This window comes from Protomyctophum bolini (genome assembly GCF_963924005.1).
Source record: "Protomyctophum bolini genome assembly, chromosome: 15".
NCBI lineage: Eukaryota > Metazoa > Chordata > Actinopteri > Myctophiformes > Myctophidae > Protomyctophum > Protomyctophum bolini.
The window spans coordinates 37,769,112-37,787,498 of NC_137876.1; the positions used below are offsets into that span (position 1 = coordinate 37,769,112).

Here is an 18,387-nt window from a genome sequence, read left to right on the forward strand (position 1 = left end):
ACAGAAACCACATTAACAAAAGCACCTCACTCAACACAAATTACAATATATACAAAAATGTACTTCTTAGTCATCGGTAAGTAAGTACAGAACCTCTCACTGTCCAATGATTTTTCTATTGAGAGAATTCACATAACAAAAAGAGTCGAGCACTGAAATAGTTTGTTAAACAAAGTCAGTTTTGGGTCCATCCAATCCTGGGAAGGACGAGTTTCATCTGCTGATCAAGAATCTGCGGAATTTAAGGTTTATCTCAGTGGCCCGGTTTGCTGCTTTATCAATACTGGAGCCACAATAAAGACCAATTTCCACAATTCAGAACGGCAGCTGGCAGTAGGGACAGACACAGTTCCAAATTGTCCCATCGAATCGGAAAGCTGAACGCTAGGCTTTTCAATTGTGCTAGAGCCACTCCACTCTGTGCGGAGCTATGTATGTGCCGGGAGGAGTACAGGACCACTCACTTCAGACCGGTCTGATTTTTAACTTCCATATTGAAATCTCAAATATACAATTTCTGACTAACAGTATGGACTTTGTGCAAAAACCATATTGCAAAAAAAAAAAAAAAAAGCTTTACAATCTTGTACTAAAATGTGTGGCGCAGGGATAAAAGTTCCTGCCCCCCACTTGGAGACTAGAAGTCCTCCATGGTAAATTTGGAGAAAAAGAAAAGGACCAGCATTGCTTCCAATACTTCAACCTGTGTGTTTTTGGTTAGATTTCAGGAAAACTTAGTCGTACCTGTAGAACAGAGGGTTGGCTAAAGCACATACAAAGCTTGAACAAGCCTGAGCACTGGCTACTGAAGTCCACTGAAACCTTAGGTCTAAGGGCAACTGATTGACATCCGCTAGTTTGAAAATCCTTGTGCAACTTAGCGGCAGTACAAAAATTTACATTGCCACAGCTGTGGCAGTAAGCTATCACACTGTTGCATGCATATAGCACTCTTCCTCTGAACACCACCTATAACTTTCAGCCTTTCTCTCACTCACAAAATATTATCCTGCTATCCTTGGCAGCAGTCTCATGGCTTTAGGCTAATTTAAGCTTAGGTGAACAAGTGTGTGAAATGTCACTCAACTAATGTATTTTTCTACTGAAAATAAGTGTTGACACGAGTTCGCTGAAGCATAAATAAGCCATTCTTCTCCTGACTTAAGATCCCAGTGTGTTGCCGTTCATTCTCTGTTGGAGGCTGTGGAGAAGGTGTTTAGGCAAGTAGTCCCAGGAACTAGATAGACGATCTCTGTGTTTGAGTGCTGCTTCCATACAGAACCTGATAACAAGACAAATGGTATTGAGTCAGAACCTTTTGAGAATGTAAAATCTAATGCCACTTCTCTCAATCACTGCATTACAGTACATCTGCAGCAAGTACTCACCGGACTAATGATTTGGGCTGAACACTGAAAGCGAGCAACTCATTGCTGTGGGCCTGTAGGACAAAAAAAAAGAAGATTAGGGAAGCAAACACTGTAACCTACTGAAGAAAGTGAAAATGATTTTTGTATTTGCTTTTAATTATAATGTGTAACTCACAGCTGTATGGTGAGATAACAGGTTGTTGGCACAACCACCAAAGACAAACACCTCCCCATCTGTACCAGGACATGCTGTGTGCCACAACCTGAAGCATAGAAAATGTAATAAGCACCATCTCCCGTCCGCATCTCATGGTACATAGAATATCTAAACGCGTGAATCTTATTATGATATATGATGATATATGATTATATGATATTTTTTTGCGGCTTACACCTTTTATTGGTTTTTTGAAGGGACAGACAGTAGGCTGACAGGAAACAGGAGAGAGATGGGGGAAGACATGCAGTAAAGGCCGTGTCGGGCTCGGGAGTCGAACCCGCGGCACACTGCGACTGGAATCTATTACCAGTCGGGTGCCCAGACGGTTACGCCACCGCCTGGGCCTCGCGTGAATCTTTTTACAATGTTATTTTTCAGAAAGTAAGCCATTGAGGGTTAAAATGGGTCTTAATGCTTCCAACTAGAGTAGAATTATTAATGTTTTGTACAAGTGTCCATGACAAAGAAAATATATGATGTGGAGACAAAGACTATTATTATCATTATTATTGAAGGTGGTAACAGTCCATTTGCTCAGTACAATATTTCGGGGGCATATTTAGAATGTGTGCAGGCTTGAGTATGTTGAATCTAGTTTGCAATTAATGATTTAGTTGACAATGAAATAAAATGGCGATAGTATCCAGTGTGGGGCAGACGGCCTGTCACAGCCAGATTTGGGAGAGCAGCAAAATGAGACTTTCGTGGTTGTTTTCGTCTCAGATTTAGTCCGACGGAGCGTCACAGTACAACTATGGGGACACAAAAGCGACACAAAAGTAGGACCCAGAAGTATCTCTGGAGGGGGTGCTCACGTCACGGCTAAAATACTGAATAGCAAAAGTTATACCAAGCAGGCAAGCACACAAACATGCGTTTAATAAAAAAAATAGAATTACCTGGGGCTTGTTGTGTGACTGTGGTTGAATGGCTTCCACTCATTCGTACTCACACAGTACAGCCAAGCGTCACCTTTAAGACAGTAAAATGTAAATAAGTGAAATCTAACGGTTTACAAGCAGTGTGGGCTATAAACTATAAATCTGCCACTTTAATTAGCCTTGGACTCACTCAACGTCTCTCTGCCTGTGGTGAAGCCTCCAAAGAGGAAGATATAGTCTGAAGACACAGGGGTGAATGAGTGCCAAGATCGTCCCGCTGGACCATTCTGGGGAACACTCCTGCAAGGAGTCAGAACCGAGGCTTGGCATTAGGGTTAATGGTGATGGAAGGTAATGGTCAAAAAGGACAGACTTAAAGGAGTTAAAGTTCTAGAATTGCTAATAGACTGATGCAAGTGACACTTACATTTCATGCCACTCCCATGTGTCCATATCAATGTAGTACAGGTCATTTAGTCTGAAGTCCTATGGACAGAACAAGATCTTTTGAGTGATTGACCTTATTGATTGAGTGATGACCTTATTCTACCCACCACTTAATTTTGTGGTGGGTAGAATAAGGAAGCCAGCTAAATATGGAAACCTAATTTATATACTATATCATAATAGTTGATGTGCTTTGTAATGGTTTATTGGACCATCTCATTCTCAAATAACCGATGTGGGCCTAAACATCGGTTGTGTTGGACCTATTAGGATGGATATTACAACCACATTTTCAGTATTATTATTGAACACTTGGTGGCGGGCTTGAGTGACAGCACTGGGTGTGTATTTAGAGGATCACACAGTGATGGGCTAGACACAGGCAATGGGGAGCTCACACTGTTCCTACCAGCAGATATGACAGGAGTACAGAATTTCTACACAAATATGCATGGTATGTTTATTTCAACTGCACAACTTAATTAAAAAAAAATCTGCTACTGTTTTCTGTGTCTACTGCGTATGATCACTCCCACCATACATGCGAGGTAACGAGCCAAAGACAATAGGACATTGGAAGGTGAAAATTGGCCGTTACCAAGTGTTTTTGCTTACCTTATATCGTCCTCCAAACACATAACCTCTGTTGCCCACTGAAGCACATGCATGGGCAGCTCTCGGGGATGGAGTGTTCCCCTACATGAGAAAATTGTGTTTCAATTAGATTTATAATTCCACCATAAGATACCCATCCATGTGACCATGGAAATAATTTGATTATTAAAGCTTTTGTCTCACTTCATAGATGAAAATTTGAATTTGTGAACAGGTGTGATGTTGGCTGTACCGTGGTAATGGGCTGGCTCCATGTACCACTCTCTAGGTCTAAGAGGTGAAGATGGTTGTTCCATCCACGCCTAGGGCTGTCCCACTGTAGTGGAACACATACAAAATCTTCATTTTACAATTCATCATTGTGTCCATTTATTTAATGAATTTTTAAATGGATTCCTAAATATAACAAATTATGTTTCAGTTCAAAATATGACGAGTATATTTGTTAACGCACCACAAATGAGGATGTCTCGTCAAATTCAAATATGCCCCGATAAGCTCCTTGTGCAGCATAGCCATAGCCCCCGAAGAATATTAACCTGACACATGAAAATGACAAATGTGAGGGGGTAAAAAAATGGCTTTATTATCAAGAACGGCTGCCAGCAGCACCTGCTCCCTCCCCATACTGTGCAGGAAATCCCAGAATGACTAGCATTTTGCTCCTTCCTTGTTCAAAGTAATCTCGCCCCACTAATTGAAAGCCCTGAGCCCGTTTATCCGTTCGCCTTCTCCTACCAAACCACACTGTTTGCACAAATCTCGCCAAATACCTACTGCATGCCTGTCCAGACATAACGCACTATGTTGCATCCACGCAACTGTCATAATTACTGTCGTTTGCATGAAATATTATTGCGCCACATTTCACGGTGATGCAAATTACATCACATTTTAGGCCACTCCCCTTTCCACCGCGCACACACAGCAGTACAGTGCGGCACAGTACAGTATGCTACAGTACGGTACAGTAAGGCCAGTCGGATTCTATTCTATTTAAGTGTGAAAGGAGCTCCCCACACTAGCGCTGAATCCTAACAACACAATATTAGTAATAATATTGTTGTATACTGCGGTTCTACATACTGCAGGTGAAGAAATCACATATTGAGGATTTAACGTTTGCTTTTTATGAAATAGCCTAGACTATTACGATTTAATGGAAGATGCTTCTGAGCATATTGCTAATTTGACAACTTCAAATGCCAAGAAAAAAGAAATGTCTGCAACACATTGAGAGCTTGTAGATAGGCTATTCTCACTGTGCAACAATTCTTCAATAGAAGACATGCCAGCTGCTATGGAATCCAAATGACTGAAATCAGTTATGGCGACTGAAAACTTTAATCCAAGGTGCATCTCAGGTCCACTGGCAGGCTATTTTAAGAACTTGACAACTTTGCATCCTTAGCACAGGCTGGTCTGAATAAGCTGTTGTCACCTTTAACAAATCTCTTAGTTCTCTACATTTGGCAAAGATTCATGTCTGCATAAAAACAGACAAAACAAAACTTAGTTATACTGTGCGTTTACTCTATTTTCATTCCCCTAATCTCTCACCTATTTCGCTGGACCCAGCATCCAAGTTTGTCTTTACAGGATGGAGGGAGTCCCTTCAGATCCCTCATTTCCTCCCAGACTAGGGAGGCAGCTCTCAGGTTCAGACGATAGATCTATGTAACACAGTACAGATCAGATGATAAAACCTGTATATAAACAGCAAACTCACATTTGCATTCTAATTGGCTAGTACGTTTTGTTAAATTCCATATTCACATTTTGCTCTTACTTCATCATACTCAGGGGTAGGGGGTTTCCATTCCAACCACACAAGCTAAATTGCTGCTGCGCAATTATGGTCGATTATATAAACTTTACCCGGTTTGTGTTTCCTCTGGCGTGATGTCCCCCAAAGAGATACAGCACTCCATCTAAACACACTGCACAGCTGCCGGACATGGACGTATGCAGAGCTCCAACACTTAAATGCTTTGTCCTGTAAATATATATGGATAATCAGCTTCCATGCACATTAATTGAACTAATTATGTTTAATGTGTGCGCTAGACTAGTTGCTATTATTCTGTCAACGGAAGTATGAATATTATTACCATACTCCAGTCTCCATATTGTATGCCCAGATCTCATTTCTTGGCAAGTATAAGTCGAGGAATCCAAGGGATTGCGCATTCTTGATGAGTTAGGGAAATAGAACATTGTTCAGATAATTAAATGAATACATGAAGTCAAACTACCGCCTATAGTGTATCCTACTGAATAAGTAATAAAACTCTTGAGGACATAATGTGATTTAACTGATCCGTACCTTGTAACCACCCCAGACATACATGTGATTCCCATCAGCCACTGCAACATGACCACTGCGTTCTGCAGGGTAGTCAAGCTCATAAGTCTCAGACTCCGTATCGATTGGCTGGTCATCCTCCACCTCTTCCTCATCTTCTTCCTCATCTTCTTCCTCCTCATCAGCTATCAAGTCATTGAAGTCAAATATGTCTTCCACACTATCACTCACACTTTCGTCATCACTTTCCCCAGCTGCAGCAACGTCTCCGATGTCCTCCATCTCTGCCACGGTTAGCTACATGGGAACAGAGGATTAAAGCAGTGGTTCTCAACCTGTGGGTTGGGACCACCAGGGGGATCCCCACATGCAATCTTTGAAAATAGCTGATCTACAAGCTCACAATCATATTTTCACAATATGTATCTGTGGTACCGTAAAAACAAACATCTACTGCCTCAACTTGTCTGGGTGATGTGGGTGGGGGTCTCTCGTTAAAATATGATTATTTTTGGCGATCACAGGCTGAAAAGTTTCAGAACCACCATTTTAAGTTGACACAGATACAGTGGGTTTGTTGACTGTTTCTGGACTGGTCCATAGGGGAGAACTCTTAATGCTATGGAGCACAGCTACTGTAGTTAAGAGGGAAACTCTGGATATCCAAGAGGATCCATATAGCCCAAGTTCATCCCCACCATTCACTGTCTGTCTGTCAGGCCCTCTTCTCGACTTAGTTTAGAACACGTAACAACCTCACCACCCACCAACTAACCACGTGCACATATCCGCCTGGGTGACAGCAGACTGCAGTGCTGGCCGAGCGCTGGCGCTTTGGCATGGGGGGGGGGTCAGATCAACATATGTAATGAATTCTGTACTGGCCATATATAGAGCGTGTCTTGAGTGTACAGGGTTTAATCCGGCCCTGCATATATGGAGCATGTCACAAGGCGTGACAGACGGACTGACTGACACGTTTTCATAAACTTGGTCACCAAAGATTATAGCTAACAATTGGCATGTGTTGTGATTAGTTACCCAGCACCTATCGCAAGGCACCTGCCAATTGTGTGCCCCAAACATTTGTGCTTCCCTGGTCAATTGGTGATGATGACGTTTGTGATCATCGTCCGGGGTCCATGGGGCCACGTGGGCCGTGGCCCAGTCTAACTTCAACAACAAAAGATAGCCTACTTTGGCAGCCCTTGCGCATGCAAATGTATGTTTAGTAGCAAACTACAGCATGCAAGCCGCCTTTGTTTAAATGGTCCCCCATTAGCACGTCGGCAAAATCTCACTCCACGTCTTTGGAATTATTTAATGGGTGAGTACAAACGGAGCATTTATCACATTTATGCCGCCGTTCTGCCGCTGCAACCTTCTATGGCTCCGTTATGTGGAATACTGTACCACTACCAACTGTATACACAAACATTCTAGGGCTAGTAATAAATGGGAACCTTTTCAGTCAAGTTAAGAGCTCACCTGAAAGACACTGGGTTCGATTTTGCTAAGTTTGACGTAAAGAAACAAAATCCGCCTATAATGTCGCGGGCCGCCGTGTTTAAAGAGTTATAGATAACTAATAAAGCTCAAATAATGAGCCCGGATCGATCAACATACTTGCTAACTCACAACAGCTCAGCTGTTCGCTCATCATGGCTCATGCCCTCACCACACAGCATGTTTTTGTTGGCTGAATTGTGTATTTATCTTATGTATTACAGCAACATAGTTATGTCACTACCATCGCCACGAAACAACAGTGCATCTAAAACTGGTGATAGGCTATTTGTTCGTGTCTATATTTAGGCCTTACCTTTTTATGATGTTTGCTATGCTGCAGATTTCTACGTCGCTACGTCTATTTCGCTACGTCGCTAGATGTCCATCCAGGGGCCTGGCAGGCCGGATGTTGTTGTCTTATAACATCCGTCATTTGTGTGTGTCAAAATAATGGGGTCATCCCCATGTTTCCTCGTCCCTATGTTCCCTCAGCCCTATGTTCCCTCAAGTGTAATTAATAATTAATTATTATTATTAATTAATCAACTTATTAATAGTGTAATAAGTGTAGTAGTGTAATAGTGTAATGTGTGTAATAGTGTAATAAGTGTAACAGTGTAATTAGTGTAATAGTGTACTAAGTGTAGTAGTGTAAGTGTAATAAGTGTAGTAGTGTAAGTGTAATAAGTGTAATATTGTAATAGTGTGATAAGTGAAGTAGTGTAATAGTGTAATAAGTGTAGTAGTGTAATATAGTATAGTGTAATAAGTGTAACAGTGTAATAGTGTAATGGTGTAATGGTGTAATTAGTGTAATAGAGCCAAATTTGGCACATAGTTACATATTTGTTTGTGCTAAATTCAAATTGAGTATCTTAACTTATTTTAGCATCTGATTGATGGCATAAACATTTCATTGCATCATTAGAAATTAAAAAGGGGTTAACTATTTGTGAGAGTGTAACATGGAACCAAATGGTAAATTATCTTTGTTCCCTCAACAGAGAGAGAGTTGATCACAACTTAACACTAAAGTTGCCTTTATACTGTATGCTGAACAATTTCCAGCCATTTAAAAAACCTCACACCTGTGTGAAGTGAGCGGTGCAACTGTACATTAATTGTTATAGTTACTGTAACATCTAGATCCCCAGGAATGCGCCCATGGGGGCAGCGGTTGAGAAATTACAGAGTTACCGTTACCGTGTTGCAGCTTTCCGTGCTCGGACGGACAGACACAGGGACAGACATACAAAGTCGCACACATAGCTACGTAATGGAGCGGAGGCAATGCAAAAAATAATCTTAATATGGCGACCACTCGAGGGGTCGCGATCCCCATGTTGAGAACCCCTGGCAGAGAACATTTTGATCACGACTCCACATAACACTGAAGTTGCAATATGCAACTTTAGTGTAAGTAATATGCATAAACATTATTAATTTTAAGTTATTACACTATTACACTTTTAACACTACTACACTTTTAACACTACTACACTTATTACACTATTAAGACTATTAAACTATAATACTACTACACTTATTACACTATTACACTACTACACTTATTACACTTATTACACTATTACACTACTACACTAATTACACTATTACACTTATTAAGTTATTACACTACTAAACTACTACACTATTACACTACTACAATTATTACACTATTACGCTATTATACTACTACACTTATTAAGTTATTACACTACTACACTTATTACACTACTACACTACTACAATCATTACACTATTACGCTATTATACTACTACACTTATTACACTATTAGACTATTAAACTATTACACTACTACACTAATAATTACACTATTAAACAACTACACTTATGACACTATTACACTTATTAAGTTATTACACTATTACACTTAATAAGTTGATTCATTCATTAATATTATTATTATTTTTAATTAACTAATTCATTGATATTATTAATTGTTGTTTTAATTAATTCATATTATGAATTATTGTTATTAATTATTATTTTAATGAATGAATGAATTATTATTTTTGTTCAATTAATGAATGCATTAATTCATTAATTATAATGAATGAATGAATGCATTAATTAATTGATTAATTGATAATTATACTTGGTTGAGCGAACATAGGGCTGAGGGAACATAGGTACTTGCCCGCACAGAATACAAAACTCTTAGTCCTTGGGCCAAGTGCCCAGATATGACATGTCGGTACCGGAGAGGCGGCAAAGTTTAGTTGGGGCCATGGCTGCTGCTGTGGAGCTGAGGGCCCTGACATGCTGTGAATGCTGGACAACATAACGACATGCGACACATAATGTACTGTACAGTACGGCTCACCTTAACGACATGCAACACATAATGTACAGTACAGTACAGTACGGCTCACCTATAACGACATGCGACACATAATGTACAGTACAGTACGGCTCACCTATAACGACATGCGACACATAATGTACAGTGCGGCTCACCTATAACGACATGCAACACATAATGTACAGTACAGTACGGCTCACCTATAACGTCATGCGACACATAATGTACAGTACAGTACGGCTCACCTATAACGACATGCGACACATAATGTACAGTACAGTACGGCCATGGCTGCTGGGGGGCTGAGGGCCATGGCTGCTGGGGGGCTGGGGCCCATGGTCGCTGCTGCGCCTATAGAGCCCTGACATGCTGTGAATGCTGGACCCTATAGAGCCCTGAAATGCATTGAATGCTGGACCCTATAGAGCTCTGACATGCTGTGAACACTGGACCCTATAGAGCCCTGAAATGGCTGCTGGGGAGCTGGGGGCCATGGCTGCTGCTGGGGGAGTGGGGGCCATGGCTGCTGGGGAGTGGGGGCCATGGCTGCTGCTGGGGAGCTGGGGGAGTGGGGGCCATGGCTGCTGGGGAGCTGGGGGCCATGGCTGCTGCTGGGAGCTGGGGGAGTGGGGGCCATGGCTGCTGGGGAGCTGGGGGCCATGGCTGCTGCTGGGAGCTGGGGGAGTGGGGGCCATGGCTGCTAGGGAGCTGGGGGCCAAGGCTGCTGTTGGGGAGCTGAGGGCCCTGACATGCTGTGAATGCTGGACCCTAGAGAGCCCAGACATGCTCCTAATGTAAGGCTTGAATTCATACCTATTTAATTGAATCCTATAGAGCCCTGAATGCTATTTCAGAGCCCTATAGACCTACATGACGAAAGTGCTGGACCCTATAGAGCCCTGACATGCAGTGAATGCTGGACCCTATAGAAACCCTGAAATGCTGTGACTGCTGGACCCTATAGAGCCCTGACATGCTGTGAATGCTGGACCCTATAGAGCCCTGAAATGCATTGAATGCTGGACCCTATAGAGCTCTGACATGCTGTGAATGCTGGACCCTATAGAGCCCTGAAATGGCTGCTGGGGAGCTGGGGGCCATGGCTGCTGCTGGGGAGCTGGGGGAGTGGGGGGCATGGCTGCTGGGGAGCTGGGGGCCATGGCTGCTGGGGGAGTGGGGGCCATGGCTGCTGGGGAGCTGGGGGCCATGGCTGCTGCTTGGAGCTGGGGGAGTGGGGGCCATGGCTGCTGGGGAGCTGAGGGCCATGGCTGCTGCTGGGAGCTGGGGGAGTGGGGGCCATGGCTGCTGGGGAGCTGAGGGCCATGGCTGCTGCTGGGAGCTGGGGGAGTGGGGTCCATGGCTGCTGGGGGAGTGGGGGCCATGGCTGCTGGGGAGCTGGGGGCCATGGCTGCTGCTGGGAGCTGGGGGAGTGGGGGCCATGGCTGCTGGGGAGTGGGGGCCATGGCTGCTGCTGGGGAGCTGGGGGAGTGGGGGCCATGGCTGCTGCTGGGGAGCTGGGGGAGTGGGGGCCATGGCTGCTGCTGTGGAGCTGAGGGCCCTGACATGCTGTGAATGCTGGACAACATAACGACATGCGACACATAATGTACTGTACAGTACGGCTCACCTTAACGACATGCAACACATAATGTACAGTACAGTACAGTACGGCTCACCTATAACGACATGCGACACATAATGTACAGTACAGTACGGCTCACCTATAACGACATGCGACACATAATGTACAGTACGGCTCACCTATAACGACATGCAACACATAATGTACAGTACAGTACGGCTCACCTATAACGTCATGCGACACATAATGTACAGTACAGTACGGCTCACCTATAACGACATGCGACACATAATGTACAGTACAGTACGGCCATGGCTGCTGGGGGGCTGAGGGCCATGGCTGCTGGGGGGCTGGGGCCCATGGTCGCTGCTGCGCCGATGGTGGCGGTGGAGCTGGGGAGGGGGACTCCGGTCCGAAGGACCATGAAAGAATTGTATACTGTACGAAGGGGTTTGCTGGTTGTAGGCTATATCACCCTTACACCAGTGTGCCTATTAGAGAACCATGCAGGACCATAGTCGGCTTGTGGTTTCACATATATTTATTGAGGGTGACATGGAGTGATGATGGTTGAATTATATTAATGCATCAAGGTGGACACAATCAGGTTTCTACCTCTTCTCCCATTCAACATTTCTATTTTTCTTTTCTATTTTCTATTAACATTTGGGTGCACATTGATTTGGGTGACTATTGATAGGCTATGTACTGAAACAAGCTATTATGTGCATATAATATAATAAATAAATATAAATATAATAAAAGGCATTTGTGTTCCTGCTGTAGTATTCATGTTTCTAACTTCAGACAGCAGTAGTTGCAGAACATGTGAACCTATTGTTACATTCTAGGACTGAAATGTCTCCGATTTGAGGTATAGTGCAGCATTTTGGCCACAGAAAGAGTAATCTTCAAGATAGAGAGGTCATCTTGGGCTTAAATTGAAGCTTAAGGATATGGGAAGTTTTCTATATACAAGTGAGGCAGTTATATTCACCCTAATGTGCTGGAAAATAACCATCTTTGTTGTTATTTGTTAAACGGACAGTGTATATTTTTGTGTTTCTGAGGATGATGTAGGTCATATTTAAGAATACAATGGTAGATAGCCCCAAAATCCTATTCTGATACTTACCCCTAAGTGTCAAGATAATACATGACAAATTTTAGACTACCAAGTCGATTTTTGTAATTTTAGTGAATTAATGTATGCCTTTACACAATTTCGCCAGAGCCATATACCAAAAAGGGGGGTTTGAGGTGATAACCACTAAAAAGCTGCCAGTCAGCAAGGTCTATCATATCAAAACCTAATCTAGGGATGTATAGGAATAAAAAAATCACAACTAAACTTTGCCGCCTTTTCGGTACCGATATCTCGTCCGGCCCAAGGACTATCTGATGCTGGCATTCAAAGCAACCAAAGGTATGGCTCCCCCATATCTTGCAAGTATGATCGAACCCTACAAACCCTCCCGCTCACTCAGATCAGCCAACGCAGGGAAGCTGGAAGTACCCTCACTAAAAACGCCGGGACAACGCTCCACACGTCCCAAACTCTTCTCCCTTCTGGCTCCAAAACTGTGGAATGCACTTCCCATTGCAGTCAGAACTGCAGCATCACTCCCAATCTTCCGCCGTAGTTTGAAAACCCACCTTTTCAGACTCCATCATGGCCCATAGCACTTACCCCACCCCCTTAGATAGCAATCCTGTAGACTTAGATAGCATTTGATACAGACTTATAGCATGTTATGTAAACAGCATAAGTGCATTGTATGTAGTCATAGCACGTCATAGTACATAATGTATATCATAGTAGTATAGATGTATAGCTTATTTCATTATAGATATTCCACTGTTACTTTCTTAGCTTACACATGTTTCATGATAAATGTTTTTATGTGATGTATTCCCCATGCTTTTTGTTCTTGCTTAATGTAAGTCGCTCTGGATTAAGAGCGTCTGCTAAATGCCTAAATTGTCTTGTTTATGTTGTAAATGTATTACTCAAAATCAATCTAAAATAAAGGGATCGTAGTCTATGTAGAAGAGCCGCCATTGGACTGGCCCTTTTACATGGGGTTTGCACTGTTATTTATGTTTTTATTGTGTATTGTGGAGCACCCCCAACCTAAGTTTTTCATAATGCATGTACTTGCACATCTGTGTGAGTGTGACAATAAACATCTTGAATCTTGAACATTGGCCAACCTAAAAGTACTACTCGAGTACTACTCGAGTAAAAGTAAAATAATTTCTCTTGGAAATGTACTCGAGTAAGAGTAATAAGTATAAAATAATAATAATACTCAAGTAAAGTACAAATCCGCAGAATCCATTACTTAAGTACATTTACTCAGTTACTGTCCACTTCACATTATGCAAATTAATCAGTGCGGAATCCACGCCTTCGTTTTGACTGACATCCACGGAGACCAATCGTTGGACTCAGAAGCCCTCCGTTGCTGTCCAACCATAGACATCTATGTGTCCAACTACATTTGGGGTCGATTCACACTGCAGTTTACATATCTGGCGTAAAGCGGATACGGAAACAGTTTGTGCACGTGCACGTATGTGAATTTGGAAGTTACCGGATACAGTAGCCGGGCGCTAAACCGGAAACCAGTGGAAAGCCTGTTGTCTCCAATCAATCACGCGATAATTCGAGAGGACCTGCGGTGGAGTGGAGTGGCTGCCCAGTGCCTTTGTGTTGACATTTTCGTGGACTGAGAGAGGTAGTATTAAACTGTAATTATTTTTCCACGTGTAGAAACAATGCGTGTGGCTGTAGAAATATCTACCCTAAATTATTTTTCCAATTTATTAACGGAAAACCGACTAGAAAACCAACCTAATTATATCTTTATCATGTCACACCTGCTACTGTGCCACAGCTGCTGCTAGCCGAGTCTCATTGTTAGCCCCTTGAATAACGGTAGCTAACATTAGCTAACGGGCTAAAATGAAGATCAATTAAGATTAATTTCTCTAGGGCAAATAAAATCCGATTTTGACATTCGTGTTCAGTCCTCTGACTTAATGCCCAACCGCCATGTTGATTTGGCTGATACCGTTATTAGTGTCAACAACAGCAGAGAGAACGCAGAGGCTAATGCATTATATTGATCATAGAAAGTGTTAGCTAGAATGCTAGCTAACGCTAGCCAACGGTTATTGGTCAGGCCAGTAAGTCCAAATTTCATTAACAGGAATCAGTGTTACAAATACCTGTAATCGCAGAGCCAATGTAAACATGTGCGTACGTCCGTACTTTACCAACTGCAACTGATGTGTAGCCACTTTTTTAACGTTTAAAATATATGATTGACGGTTTCTTTCTCTCCTAATCTGTTCTTTTTTACATTTAAATAAAACATATTTTCTTTTCATTCTCCTATAGCTCTCTGTGTGTAGAGGTTGTGCTAAAGGACCACTTTCCTACTTATCTTCATATAATTGGTATTTTGTCCTCATCCTCACAATGTTCATGATAAAATACCACAATTTATTTCTACTCACTCAGTCTGTGTCTCATAGGATGGCTGTGGGCAGTTCAGAGAAACCCTTCCACAGGTGACATCATAGTTAGGCAGATTATTTTTAAACAACATTTTAAATTATTTGTAATAAACATATATATTTAGATCTTTATTATTGTGAGAACGATGGCTTCCATTTTCGCATTGCAACTTTTCAGGAATAGAAAGTCAGCATAGAAAGTCAGCATTAGCTTTGATGTCACTTGTGGACGAGTTTCTGAACTGCCCACAGCCCTCCTATGAGACATAGACAGACAGTGTTTTTAAAAAAGGCATTCTTATCATGAACACCAATTAGGTTGAAAAGTGGTGAAGTGGTCCTTTAAGGATGCTTGTATATGGTTGAGTCTCTCAATGTGGCTTATACTGTTTAAATAAATGTAAACCATGGCTCACATCTTCTGTTGTTTCACACTATGCTCTGTTTTTAGTTGAAACATTGAGGACAATAGAAATGGCTTTTTTTGGAAACACGTCTTCTACAACTGCTGGTTTAAAACGTTAAAAAATAAAATAAAAAGGGCAACACAGCTATCAAGGTCTAGGACTAGGACGTTAGAGTGAGTAGTTATCTCCGAAATGTTATAGAACCTATTAATGGCCAACATCTTTTTATCTGTTATTTCGATTATAACAATGTCTGTAATTCTGTCTCTATTTCTTAGCGTTTGAATGGATATTACCAGGTGCACGGAGAAATGGGTAAAACAAGACATGGTTATTGTACCATAGAGCCCTCATTTCATAAATTCATGACATTGACATAACATTCATGCACATTTTTTTCATAGCACATCTGTTATAGCTGCCATTCTATTGTTTGGAGTCTGCATCCCCCCAGAACTACTAAATTGTAGCCTTTGCAGCAGTTGCATCAGTCCCTATCAATGGAATGGCTTATACTAGAGAATCAGGCTTTATAGTTTAAATTCAACAATTTATAATACATCTTGTAATAATCGCAAGGCATTTGCAGGGTTCCAAATTCCAATTCACCCATATTCTGTTGTAGCTTGCCTTTTTTATATATATTTGTTTTTTTGTGAATTCAGTCTGCATGAAAAGACAAATTGTGATTATGTAAATGTCCATATTTCTTAACAACGTTCACACTTCACCATATTTTTTTAAAGGAAATGTATTTTATATTTCAACTAGTCTTTCCGTCATCTTCTTTTGTTGTGGCCTGATTGTGCAACTCTCGAATACATAGACCCTTAGGTCATCATTTTGTTTTCAATCGTTGGATATCTCATGTCTGTTTGTTCTCTGCTTCTACAGGAGAGGCCTCCGACATCCATGATGTTGTCCTCCAGTAAGAAGAATTCAGATCCTGGCTCCTCTTCCTCCTCCTCTTCATCATCTACAGGAGCAGCAACAGTGGAGAGAGCCTCAGGCCCTGATGCTCAGTCTGGACCGTCAGCCTCTGCTGCTGGCCCTGCGGATGTTAAAAAGAAAGAGCGGGCATCTCCCAGTGGGGAGCCTGGTGGGCCTCCTATGCCCCATCCAGCAGGCCCCGGGGGGATGGACCAGGACTCTGCTGAAGTCCGCAGGACCAGCCGCCGCAAGCGGTCAAAAGTAAGCGTCCTATAAATCCTTTGCCTCTATACTTAGAAAGGGCTTACTAGAAATGTCATGATACAATGATTAATTGCAAACATTTATTACAAACGCAGCATGTCAGCAATGAATATATGTGCAGTCTATCTGCAATGCTTATATACAGTACATGAATATGAATTCGTTATCTGTCTATCAACAGTTATCCATGGATCCGAAAGCTTGCAGATCGGCTATTTGCACTACTTTTTGACACTGTAATACCACAAAGTCTACAATTTATTATTTTATGGAAAAAAAAACATACAAAGATGAAATGTGGTGATACAAGGTTTCTGCCCGACTATGGGTATGGTATGTTAAATGTAACAAATAAAAGTGAGCAGTGATACAACAAAAATACATCGCATGGATGCACCTGGGACGTCTTCCAACATCATACCCCTCACTCAGGCGACCCAGCCGCGGTTGATAGAAACCCGACTTACGTCCCAGTAGCTACCCTTGATCAGTCCATCAGGGAAATGAGCAAGGCCACACAATCCGTTGCTCCGGAACTACTCTGCCGGTACTGGGAGAACCAAAATCTGGCACGTGGAAGGACTAGGCTCTGTGGGTTGACTCCTGACCGGGCCCCTCCTAAGTCTCACCGCACTGCATTCAGGAGTGGTGGATTATAATGGCCCTCCTAAAGGCCTCACCAAGGTTTGTTGGGCTTCCTCCTCACGGGGGACACAGGCTGGGGCGCTAACCCATACTGCTCACCTGGGTGCCGTCTACATTCCGGCTGTCACCCGTTTCTCCGGTGGTCACCAGACTATACCTGGTTGTCACAGTCTATTCCTATGAGTCACTATAAATAGAGTTAACTAAAAAATACATCGCATGGATGCACCTGGAACGTATCTTCAGTGATGTTTCCTGAGGTCAACGGGGTTTCGGGTCTACTACTATTGTGCATTTCTGACAGTGCAAGCAAATATTGATGCCAGTATGGTCCTTTTAGATGTGTGTGGTGACTGTAGATGTATTGCACATTATAATGCACTATCATTTTAACATTTCAGCATTGTCAGCAAGTCAGTTCCTCACCTGCCTCCTTCCCAACCAGCTGACCGTGGACTAGGTTTTAATGGCGCTTTTATTGTGCCTCTTGTTGCAGGTGGAGTACCGCGAGATGGACGAAAGTCTCGCCAATCTGTCTGAGGACGAATATTACTCGGAGGAGGAGAGGAATGCAAAGGCTGAGAAAGAGAGGAAGCAGGTTGTCCCTCCTCCACCCCCACCGGTGGAGGAGGAGAATGACAGTGAACCAGAGGAACCCTCTGGTGAGACTGAATCTTAGTCGGTTGAGGCAGATATACACCAATAATAACTTGCCTTACCATAGTAGCACAGCATATGTAGAGGAGAGGATTTGTACAATCATAAGTGTGTATTTTCAGGTGTAGAGGGAGCTGCCTTCCAGAGTCGTCTTCCACACGACCGTATGACATCCCAGGAGGCCGCCTGCTTCCCTGACATCATCAGTGGCCCACAACAAACGCAGAAAGTTTTTCTCTACATCCGCAACCGTACGGTAAGCGCACACACACATACAAAACACATTAATTCATTTGCCTTTTATTTTATGACCCTGGCCTACTGGGACCATAGCAAAAATACAGGGGAGACACAGTTTAAACTAGAACTGCACTGTGTCGAATGCCTACTTGCTTGTTGCACACTAGTAGGTAATTAATGACCTACTAGTGCGCAAGCAGAGCGTGCAAGTACTGTCGACCGCTACAAACAAACTGTCAAATCACAGCTTCTCTGTGAAGGAATGTTTGAAATGTTGAATTATTAGATTTAGCTATTTGCTACCTACCTACTTTATGCATGTAAAAAAGTAGTATTATGAAGTATGGTACAAGTTTCTACCTATAAAATAAATACAGTTTTATCGATTTAGAATTATTCTGGATCCCTTTTTAGTTTCTCAAAGAAAAATAAATCATCAATATCCGATGAAAAAAAGGTATAT

The 18,387-nt window shown here is 42.4% G+C and overlaps 2 protein-coding genes across 6 annotated transcripts in view; one reads left to right on the forward strand and one right to left on the reverse strand.

Moving 5' to 3' along the window:
• klhdc2 (kelch domain containing 2) lies at window positions 1-7,774 on the reverse strand. The gene is made up of 14 exons (XM_080784735.1): window positions 7,661-7,774; window positions 5,860-6,135; window positions 5,645-5,724; window positions 5,412-5,529; window positions 5,094-5,206; window positions 3,988-4,072; window positions 3,766-3,849; window positions 3,534-3,614; window positions 2,899-2,957; window positions 2,662-2,771; window positions 2,490-2,562; window positions 1,546-1,633; window positions 1,389-1,441; window positions 1-1,282 (listed from the first exon to the last, which is right to left on the reverse strand). The coding sequence occupies exons 2-14, from the start codon at window positions 6,118-6,120 to the stop codon at window positions 1,162-1,164; spliced, it is 1,326 nt and encodes a 441-aa protein (XP_080640861.1). The 5' UTR covers window positions 6,121-6,135; window positions 7,661-7,774; the 3' UTR covers window positions 1-1,161.
• kdm1a (lysine (K)-specific demethylase 1a) overlaps window positions 7,146-18,387 on the forward strand; it is a 27,176-nt gene continuing 15,934 nt past the window's right edge. Inside the window, exons 1-6 of one of the 5 annotated variants that reach the window (XM_080784730.1) lie at window positions 13,982-13,997; window positions 15,233-15,361; window positions 15,467-15,503; window positions 16,083-16,379; window positions 17,521-17,689; window positions 17,807-17,940. In XM_080784730.1, the coding sequence (XP_080640856.1) occupies window positions 15,474-15,503; window positions 16,083-16,379; window positions 17,521-17,689; window positions 17,807-17,940 (630 nt within the window). In that variant the 5' untranslated portion in view covers window positions 13,982-13,997; window positions 15,233-15,361; window positions 15,467-15,473. Of the gene's footprint in view, window positions 7,166-13,917; window positions 13,998-15,117; window positions 15,362-15,466; window positions 15,504-16,082; window positions 16,380-17,520; window positions 17,690-17,806; window positions 17,941-18,387 lie in introns of those variants that run through there. The other 4 variants (XM_080784731.1, XM_080784728.1, XM_080784732.1 and 1 more) reach the window with 4 other exon arrangements.

Excerpts from the sequence above, each read along its gene's own strand:
- klhdc2 (XM_080784735.1), bottom strand. The coding sequence starts at position 6,120 with ATGGAGGACATCGGAGACGTTGCTGCAGCTGGGGAAAGTGATGACGAA. Across the intron at positions 1,442-1,545 it reads TGTTATCTCACCATACAGCT|GCCCACAGCAATGAGTTGCT; the intron begins GTGAGTTACACA and ends TTTGTCCTACAG. Across the intron at positions 1,283-1,388 it reads CAGCCCAAATCATTAGTCCG|GTTCTGTATGGAAGCAGCAC; the intron begins GTGAGTACTTGC and ends TCTTGTTATCAG.